At 43.3% G+C, this 10,659-nt stretch overlaps 1 protein-coding gene across 6 annotated transcripts in view; it reads left to right on the top strand.

Annotated features, from left to right (window-relative positions):
- Positions 1-5,306: 5,306 nt before the first annotated feature.
- Positions 5,307-10,659, top strand: part of LOC121580718 (kinesin-like protein KIF1A) — a 58,435-nt gene continuing 53,082 nt past the window's right edge. For 5 of the 6 annotated variants that reach the window (XM_041895723.2, XM_041895722.2, XM_041895720.2 and 2 more), the window contains exons 1-2: positions 5,308-5,759; positions 8,608-8,798. In XM_041895723.2, the coding sequence (XP_041751657.2) occupies positions 8,693-8,798 (106 nt within the window). In that variant the 5' untranslated portion in view covers positions 5,308-5,759; positions 8,608-8,692. Of the gene's footprint in view, positions 5,760-8,607; positions 8,799-10,659 lie in introns of all 6 variants that reach the window. The other variant, XM_041895717.2, reaches the window with a different exon arrangement.

Below are 10,659 nucleotides of genomic sequence, written 5' to 3'. Positions count from 1 at the left end.
AACACCTGTTTTATGGAATATTTGGGAACTAATTTTGCAAGACAATGCTCACAAAATGTCTATTCATCAATTGAAACATCAATAAACATTTAATTTCAAATAGAGTATGTACAGTATAAATCCTGAATATCTTACTAGCATGTGTCTATCATGAGAAAAGTGAAGATTGCATCTGGCACAGTTTGGAAATGGACAGGCTAGGATCCAGTCGAGTTTGGTTTTGGGTTGTTGTGAGGGGTATGGTCTAGGTGCATGCGCTGTTGATCTTTCCCACCCCTAGTTCTGCATTCGCTCAGGAATTTAGAGAGGAGTCTACCCATTTTAAGGGAGAGGATTGGCTGAACAGAGGACGGACAATGAGGCATGTGCATTCACACACACGCACGCGAGAGTTCACATTCACTTTCATGTGTACCAAATTATTCAATATTTTCACTCATGTCAGAGCCCTTTCCTCGAAAAGTGAGGTAGCCTTTTGTGGTTATTGGATCATTATTTGAGTTGGCCATGATTTGAAAAACAACCTGCAGTAACGTTTCCTACTGATTCCTGTGTCAAGAAAAAGTCCCCGAACAACTTCATACATCTTTTACTCAAAAACAAATGTATTTATTCATTCATTGTGGGCGGGCAAAAAGGTATAATATTTAACGTGCTGTTTCTAATAGTGGTCAGTATGTTGGAGACAAGACTGGAGTAAACTAGATGGTCTGTCAGTTGCGTGAAAAGGCATACTGACATATATTGAGGTGCAGATCCTGTTCCAAGAAACGTGCATTGTTATTCACATAGTCATTCAGTATGGGAGTTTTGACCAACCTGTCGAGTCGATTTATAGGAGTACAATTATATATGCTCCAAAAATGAAATGGCTGGTTTGGAGGCCATTTCATTCACACCATAAACTGATCAACAAAATGAGAATACGATGTGATAGCAAGGAATCTATTTTGAGAAAGAGCGCTTTAAAAATGTAGACATAGATGAATTGACAAATCCATGCAAAAAAAGCATGTAATAGCCGTACCAATATATAATCTGCCAGCCACTGTGGCGTACAGCACATCCACCTGTATTCAACACAGTTTGGACAGAAAAGGAATAGTGTTGGATTTACATAATCAATGAATGTGAATGGACAGGATTAATCATTTAGAATTGACTTCATTTGACAAAACCAAGTTGTGAGTTACTGGAAGTAGGGGGCAGTTCAACTGGCTTCAAGTTTGTCCCGTCTGGTTGAGCTATTTTTCTTTTGAAAACGTTTTTATTGATCAATTCTTTTTAAAACAGCTCACATTATTTAAATACATTTACACACATAAAAAATGGCATAAAGTGCATTAAAACCAGCATTATATTACAATTACATTTTAAAAGGTACATGTTGTTTATTTAAAACAATAAAACAATCCTACATAAAAGTACCCATTCTAGTAAAAGCCATTTTAAAATGTGTGTACATGATTTAACAAAGTAAAACATTTTTAAGACATAAAAAGCCTGTCAAAAAGTCACTTTGTTAAAAAAGCTGTCTTCGGTCCTTTGTACAAAAACGGGGTGAGTCCTTATCAAAAAAGCCTCCTCCTGCTCTTCCTGAATCGACTCCGTACCCGTCTATCTGGTTGAGCTATTATGTCACAACAGGACCTTGAACGATTCGTGTGCCTCCCTCTAATGTCCCACGTGGTCAATAATTAGACGGGCAGGTAAGTAAATGGGACTCATGGTTTACCTCTCAGTGGCCTTTGCACTAGAGAGGGGGGGAGAGAAAGGGTATGTTGATTTGGGTAAAGCGAGATTATTATTGTGAGTACTGTCAGGACACCTGCTCTGTGTGTGTGATATAACTTTTTCAGAATCTGCCAGAGTAACACTGTTTGTCTTGCCTAAATCTTTCCTTATCTGATGAACAGAAGAGCAGCAGAAGTTTGACCTCTGTCAAACTGTCAGTCGTCACTGTTGTCCATCACAAGCCGAGTATGCCATTTCTGGGGTCCATGTATGGGTAAGTTCTGCAAAAGAGGTTCTCAAAATAGTGACCTTGAAACATTTTACTATTGTTATAGGCATGTATGAGTCTTGAATTTGTTATGTCTCTACTCAATGTTATCTAGTTAGGATCATCATGAGAGGATAATGAGAAATGATAAAGGAAGTCATACATTGCTAATGGCAGGTCTTACAATGCATTATAACCGCATTATAATGCATGATATACACTGAGCGTACAAAACATTAAGATCACCTGCTCTTTCCATGACATAGACTGACCAGGTGAAAGCTATGATCCCTTTATTATTCTTATTATTCTTATTATATATATATATTTTTTTTTATTGTATATTGAATATTAAAACATACAATATACTTGCAGTGAAGCCGCTCAACATCTACATCACATCAGTCATCTAACAGACTCCCATCCAGAGCGACCCGCAGAAGCAACCAGGGTCAACGCCCTGCTCAAGGGCACGTTGACAGATCTCCCACAAGGTCAAAAACGGGAACCCGAACCAGCGACCCATCAGCCACTGGCCCAAGCTCCCAACTGCCAGGCCACCAGCCCTCCAAGATCCCCCCCACAGTTCCCCAAGAGATGCTACTCAACCTTCCGAGAGCCCCTCCACAGTCCCCCCCGAGAAAACTAATTTAAAAAAATTATTCCATTCCCTACCTCCAAGACCCCCGTCCCCCTCAAGGCCCCCCACCCCGTCCCCCTCAAGGCCCCCCGCCTCCGATCCCCTACAAGACCCCCGTCCCCCCAAGCCCCCTGTCCCCCGTCCCCACCCAAGCCCCCCGTCCCCCCAAGCCCCCCGTCCCCCCCCAAGCCCCCCGTCCCCCCAAGCCCCGTCCCCCAAGCCCCCGTCCCCAAGCCCCCGTCCCCAAGCCCCCGTCCCCAAGCCCCCGTCCCACAATGCACCAACAACCAACTAAATGAACAAAAGAGAAAAAAGAGAAAGACAAAGGAAAACAGAAAACAACAATGCAAAAAACAAAAGATATCAAGGACAACAAAAATCATGACAGCAAGGCCAACTGAATATGTTTGAGTGCATGTATGGCACTATTTACATGTGTGTGTGTGTGTGTGTCCATGTATGTGCACGTGTGTGTGTTTGAATGAGAGTGTGTGTATATGCATGTGTACAAACACCTGCACGGTATCAGCCTCAGGCAAACAGGCATTAGCTGTAACAACACTGCCCCTCAGTGTCATTCAAACTTACTTTTTGTTTTGTTTTTATTTTTTACTTTTATCTTTGACCGTCATTCTATCCCCCACCTAGCAACTCCCCTCCCACTTGTCTCCAATTCCACATCCCAACCCTCAGCCTCCCTCAGTCCATCCCACCTATCTCTGCTGTCCAGATCCCTTATTGATGTCACTTGCTAAATCCACTTCAATCAGTGTAGATGAAGAAGGAGGAGACAGGTTAAAGAAGGATTTTTAAGCCTTGAGACAACTGAGACATTCATAGGGTGAATGGGCAAGACAAAATATTTAAGTGCCTTTGAACGGGGTATGGTAGTAGGTGCCAGGCGCACCGGTTTTGTGTCATGGGTGGTCCTCTGTAGCTCAATTGGTAGCTCAATTGGTAGAGCATGGCGCTTGTAACGCCAGGGTAGTGGGTTCGATCCCTGGGACCACCCATACCTAAAAATGTATGCACGCATGACTGTAAGTCTCTTTGGATAAAAGCGTCTGCTAAATGGCATATATTAAGAACTACATTGCTGCTGGGTTTTTCATGCTCAACAGTTTCAAGAATGGTTCACCACCCAAAGGACATCCAGCCAACTTGACACAACTGTGGGAAGCATTGGAGTCAACATGGGCCAGCATCCATGTGGAACGCTTTCGACACCTTTTGAATTCAATGCCCGCCGACGAATTGAGGTTGTTCTGAGGGCAAAAGGGGGGTGCAACTCAATATTAGGCAGGTGTTCCTAATGTTTTGTACACTCAGTGTATGTTGGCTTTATGTAATAGTGACAGCTGTCCAGCAGATGGGGTCCAAACAATGAGCTTCTATTACCCTCCTCAGCTTCCTCTATGACCAGGCTCTGATAGAGAACGTGATCAAGGATAGATATTCTTTATTCAAATGGATTACTTTGTGAAATGATTTGAGAACGAGTTTACATGTAAAATGATTTGAAGAAAGAGTTTACATGGAATATCTTGGAAGAGAACAACAGTATGTTGGAGGGAGGAAAATCCCATTCAAGTATAATATGTTTCCTTCACATATATCACTCATGAAAATGTAAAATACAATAAAATATTTACTTCTTAGAAGATGTATTAACATATATCTGCTCTCGACTCTGTAATAGCATTACAGTCCAGTATAATAACACATTTGTTGTGGTCACTAGACAAAGAAACTATATTTATGAGAAACAATGACCCATATTGTTGACTATTGTCCACACAGCTGAATACTTGAACTTGAACAACAAAGACTTCATTCACAGTTTACAGCCAGTGGACAGCCTTTGGACAGCCAGATTTATGGTGTAGTACTGTAGGTCTACATGCATTGACTCAGGATAGAATTACAATCTTACTCGCTACTGTTTAGCTCAGTGAGACACCAATGAGATCTGTACCACCTTAAATTATCTGTGCTTTGTATAATGGGGTCTTCCCATGGGTACCTGCATGTCCCCTCCCTCCCAGCTCTTTTCTTTCCCTGTTCCCTCCTCCCTCTCTCCCTCCCTCCATCAACCTGCTCTTCTCCTCCTACCCCTCCCTTTTCTTTCCCTGTTCCCTCCTCCCTCTCTCCATTCCTCCTCCCTCCCTCCATCAACCTGCTCTTCTCCTCCTACCCCTCCCTTTTCTTTCCCTGTTCCCTCCTCCCTCTCTCCCTCTCTCCATTCCTCCTCCCTCCCTCCATCATCCTGCTCTTCTCCTCCTACCCCTCCCTTTTCTTTCCCTGTTCCCTCCTCCCTCTCTCCATCCCTCCATCAACCTGCTCTTCTCCTCCTACCCCTCCCTTTTCTTTCCCTGTTCCCTCCTCCCTCTCTCCATCCCTCCATCAACCTGCTCTTCTCCTCCTACCCCTCCCTTTTCTTTCCCTGTTCCCTCCTCCCTCTCTCCATCCCTCCATCAACCTGCTCTTCTCCTCCTACCCCTCCCTTTTCTTTCCCTGTTCCCTCCTCCCTCTCTCCATCCCTCCATCAACCTGCTCTTCTCCTCCTACCCCTCCCTTTTCTTTCCCTGCTCCCTCTCTCCCTCAGTCTTCCCTCTCTCCCTCAGTCCTCCCTCAGTCCTCCCTCCCTCCCTCCTTCTCTGCGCTGCTGCACTGTTCTCTACCTGCTCCACTCCGATGATGCTGATGATGATGTCATCACTGACTCCCAGCATCCTTGGCTTAGCCACAATAACCATTTTACTTTGGACCGACCGTATATGACGTTCGCTCTCTCTCTCTCACTCTGAGCTCGCTTCCTGCATCCATCCAGTCTAGCCCCCTCCTCTCTCTCCTCCCTCCTCCCTGTCCACTCCCCTACCCTGGCTGGCAGACCGACTGACGCACCACTGTGTACCAGGCCCTGTTGTTAGAACCCACCCAGCCATAGCCCTGACTGGGGTGGTCTAGCTCTCTCTCTCTCTCTGTTTCTCTCTCTCTCTATTGCTCCGGGCAGATACTCCCTGCATGGATACACTGAGGGAGGCTGTTAGCTGATATCAACGGGAGGAAAAATATCAAGGAGGAACCCACTGCGGTTGTTGAATTCGAGGTGGTTTGGTAAGACGATTTGAGTTTTGTTATTTTCTGATGAGATGTTGTTTTTGATCATGGCCTTGTGTTGACGCAGTGGGGAACCAAGGATGTTGTTGTTCCTCATGGTTGTCTGTTTGGATTGGCCGTTTTGAGGCCCTTCGGACACTGTGACTTGTTTATGCATGAGGTCTGGATTATTTGGATAATGTACGCTAAATGTGTTGTTATTTTGAGGAAAATTGGCATCCACATGATTAGACATTGTGAAACAATTGTTTTTAGATTGTCCGAATAATCTTGTCAATAGCCTCTTTAATTTGATCAGATCCACAGTCCAAAATAAACAACTAAATCTGATAATCATGAATTTGCTAATGTGTTGCAGGGATTAATTTATGGCTGGATGAATTCAATGACATTGATGTCTACAGTGGGCGAATAGCCTAGCAGTAAATTGAGTGATGGCCTATATTATATTGCTTCGACAGTGCGTTGGGTTTGAGGTGCGGCAGCGCAAAATGGTGGAGATGACAATATTTACATTATGAATGTTGGGTCTTTTCGAGTGTAAACAAAAAAACACGAACTAGGTTGGTGCATAATAACGTTTGTCACTTTAATATCCTTTTCAATTATGTCATTTGTGTATTTTTGCGGGCTGTAGGTTTTGTGATACTCTGACAGTGTGCACATAAAAGGATATGACTGGGAAGATTTTTAGCAGCTGCGTCGCGTTGATATTGCTGTCTGTAGAATCAACGAATTCATGAAACGTAACAAGCCAACCCATTTTGTAATGGATGGGGCATATTTTGGTCAATATAGGCCTACCGACGCAGGCCCCAATTAGGCTACATATTATAGGCTATGAGTCTTCAGGCAGGTGCAGTAAAGTCGGCATTATCAGCTGCAGCGTTGTAGACGCGCCCATTGCAAGTAGGTCCGTCGAGGATGGAGAAAAATAAGGAATGATGTCCGCTACGATGAAAGCAGCCATTTTAATTTGAGATAGCCTAGATTAGAATAATGTTTACCCCAACATGTACTAGGTTATAGTCGACTAAAATGACGCAATGTATTGATAATCTGGTAATTTTAGGTTTTGATTTATCCGACAAAAAAAAGAAGTAAGAATGAGGGGCTAAATTGTGATGATGGCATGATGCGGTATCGTAGGCGAATCAAGTGCAAGTGACGATGTGGGTCATCCGAATTAATTGACGAGGTGGCGAATGACGCAGCATGTAGACCTGCCTAGTCTACGTTTGTGGTTGTCAAAAATAGCTTTAAGAGAATTTATTCTGTGTGTAACAAGTAGGCTATGACAAAATGTCATGTGATTCTGCCAGAATAAGAAACACTGTATGTCAGCTATCAGACAATTCATAACGGAGTTATTGATCTTTAGTTCTTAACAGTTTTTTTTGAAGGCATGAAATTAAACTGTCTTGAGCTGGGGAATATACAGTGCATTGGGAAAGTATTCAGACCCCTTGACTTTTTCCACATTTTGTTATGTTACAGACTTATTCTAAAATGGATTAAGTTGATTTTTTCCTCATCAATCTACACACAATACCCCATAATGACAAAGCAAAAACTGCTTTTTAGAAATGTTTGCAAATGTATTAAAAATATAAAAATGAAATATCACATTTACATAAGTATTCAGACCTCTCTGTACTTTGCTCTGTTCATCTTTCCCTCGATCCTGACTAGTCTCCCAGTCCCTGCCGCTGAAAAACATCCCCACAGCATGATGCTGCCACTACCATGCTTCACCGTAGGGATGGTGCCTGGTTTCCTCCAGATGTGGCGTTTGGCATTCAGGCCAAAGAGTTCAATCTTGATTTCATCAGACCAGAGAATCTTGTTTCTCATGGTCTGAGAGTCCTTTAGGTGCCTTTTGGCAAACTCCAAGTGTGCTGTCATGTGCCTTTTACTGAGGAGTGGCTTCCGTCTGGCCGCTCTACCATAAAGACCTGATTGGTGGAGTGCTGCAGAGATGGTTGTCCTTTTGGAAGGTTAGGGTTCTAGGTCACCTCCCCTGACCAAGGCCCTCCAGCTCCATTCAAGAGTGATGGAGGCCACTGTGTTCTTTCTTGGGGATCTTCAATGCTGCAGAAATATTTTGGTACCCTTCCCCAGATCTGTGCCTCGACACAATCATGTCTCGGGGCTCTACGGACAATTCCTTCAACCTCATGGCTTGGTTTTGCTCTGACATGCACTGTCAACTGTGAGATATTATATAGACAGGTGTGTGCCTTTCCAAATCATGTCCAATCAATTGAATTTACCACAGGTGGACTCCAATCAAGTTGTAGAAACATCTCAAGGATGATCAATGGAAACAGGATGTACCTGAGCTCAATTTTGAGTCTCATAGCAAAGGGTCTGAATACTTATGTAAATAAGGTATTTCTGTTTTTATTTTTTTATAAAAACCTGTTTTCACTTTGTCATTATGGGGTATTGTGTGTAGATTGATTATGATTTTTTATTTATTTAATCAATTTTAGAATAAGGCTGTAATGTAACAAAATGTGGAAAAAGTCAAGGGGTCTGAATACTTTCCGAATGCACTGTATGTGCCTAGACCTTACAACCATACAGTGCTACTAAAAACAAGGTAAGGGCCACAGGAAGGCCCTTGATGCTTATCTGGCTGGCATTTAGTCAGGATCATTATGAGATGATTATAATACCTTATAAGGGGGTCAGGACCTCATGAAGTCTTTCAATGCACTATAACTGTATCATAATGCAACCATGCAGGTTAAGTAAAGTTGTTACCCGTTTTTCTGTTAGATGATGGCATTACAAAGTAGTTAAAATCAGCTTCATCTCACCATGACTTCCCTCTCCACAGGTGTCAGGTGTCTACCTGACGACAAGCCCCTCCCCCTCCTGACTGAACTCCTCTATTGTCGCGTCGCCCCCCACTGACAGGCAGCATGGCGGGGGCTTCAGTGAAGGTGGCGGTCCGGGTCCGTCCCTTCAACTCTCGAGAGATCGGGAAGGACAGCAAGTGCATCATCCAGATGACAGGGAACACCACAAGTGAGCATTTGCATATTTGGTGTTGTAAGACATTTCTAGTATTTTCATTGGTTCTAGGTTACTTATTGATGAACCTGGTCTGGATGTTAATGGCCCACAAAAATCAGTATCCAGGGCTGGGCTACCACAACCAAAACAATTTTTTTCTATTGAAGTACACTATATATACAAAAGTATGTGGACACCCCTTCAAATTAGGGGATTGGGCTATTTCAGCTCCACCCGTTGCTGACAGGTGTATAAAATCAAGCACACCGCCATGCAATCTCCATAGACAAACATTGGCATTAGAATGGCCTTACTGAAGAACTCAGTGACTTTCAACGTGGCACCGTCATAGGATACCACCTTTCCATCAAGTCAGATCATCACATTTCTGCCCTGCTAGAGCTGCCCTGGTCAACTGTAAGTGCTGTTATTGTGAAGTGGAAACGTCTAGGAGCAACAACGGCTCAGCCGCAAAGTGGTAGGCCACACAAGCTCACAGAACGGGACCGCTGAGTGCTGAAGCGCGTAGCGTGTAAAAATTGTCTGTCTTCGGTTGCAACACTCACTACTGAGTTCCAAACTGCCTCTGGAAGCAACGTCAGCACAATAACTGCTTGTCTGGAGCTTCATGAAATGGGTTTCCATGGCCGAGCAGCCACACACAAGCCTAAGATCACCATGTGCAGTGCCAAGCGTCAGCTGGAGTGGTGTAAAGCTTCACCATCTGGCAGTCCGACGGACGAATCTGGGTTTGGCGGATGCCAGGAGAACGCTACCTGCCGCAATGCATAGTGCCAACTGTAATGTTTGGTGGAGGAGGAATAATGATCTGGGGCTGTTTTTCATGGTTCTGGCTAGGCCCCTTAGTTCCAGTGAAAGGAAATCTTAACGCTACAGTATACAATGACATTCTAGATGATTCTGTGCTTCCAACTTTGTAGCAACAGTTTGGGGAAGGCCCTTTCCTGTTTCAGCATGACAATGCCCCCGTGCACAAAGCAAGGTCCATACAGAAATGGTTTGTCGAGATTGGTGTGGAAGAACTTGACTGGCCTGCACAGTGCCCTGACCTCAACCTCATCGAACACCTTTGGGATGAATTGGAATGCAGACTGCGAGCCAGGCCTAATCGCCCAACATCAGTGCCCGCAGCAATGTTTCAACATCTAGTGGAAAGCTTTCCCAGAAGAGTGGAGGCTGTTATAGCAGCAAAGGGGGGACCAACTCCATATTAATGCCCATGATTTTGGAATGAGATGTTCTAAAATATTTTAGTTGGGGGACATGCTGGTATTAGGCCTAGTCTGCCATTGTTATAGTCTATGTAGGCAATGTTCTATAGTGATATCTCTGGAATATGTATTGATGAATCCTTGAAAGGCCTTCCATTGGGATATACAGCATTTTCCAGTCTGATAACTCCAGGCAAAGATGTTGTTATCAATAATAAATACATTTTGATTAAATATTTACTAATATGGTCTGATTTAGATTGGGCCTTCAGGAGACAACCTCATATTGTCGCGGTCTGATGAAACCCTTGTAACTACATTTTTGAAATGTTGTAGTTTTCTTTTACACTTATTGAAAGCAGTAACTCCCCCCAACCTACTCTGAACAGTTCATGAATCTAGGACCAAGCAAATGTATTCAAAATAGCTTCTGAAGTTTCATGATTGTATGTTCATTCATGGTCATTTTTTTCGATTTCCTGAAATGTTTCTGTTTTGGAGATAAGAGATGTTCATCAGACAGTGACAATATGACATTGTATATGGTTTTAAAAGGCTATACATGTGTTTATATAATTGGATCTAACACTATTTCAAACTTATTTCCAGAAATTCATCACTTCACAACATAGGTCCTTCTT

The sequence above is a fragment of the Coregonus clupeaformis genome, chromosome 14, assembly GCF_020615455.1.
Source record: "Coregonus clupeaformis isolate EN_2021a chromosome 14, ASM2061545v1, whole genome shotgun sequence".
NCBI classification, from domain to species: Eukaryota; Metazoa; Chordata; class Actinopteri; order Salmoniformes; family Salmonidae; genus Coregonus; species Coregonus clupeaformis.
Note: the sequence above shows the minus strand (reverse complement) of the source record. Positions and strands in the feature narration are given on the sequence as shown.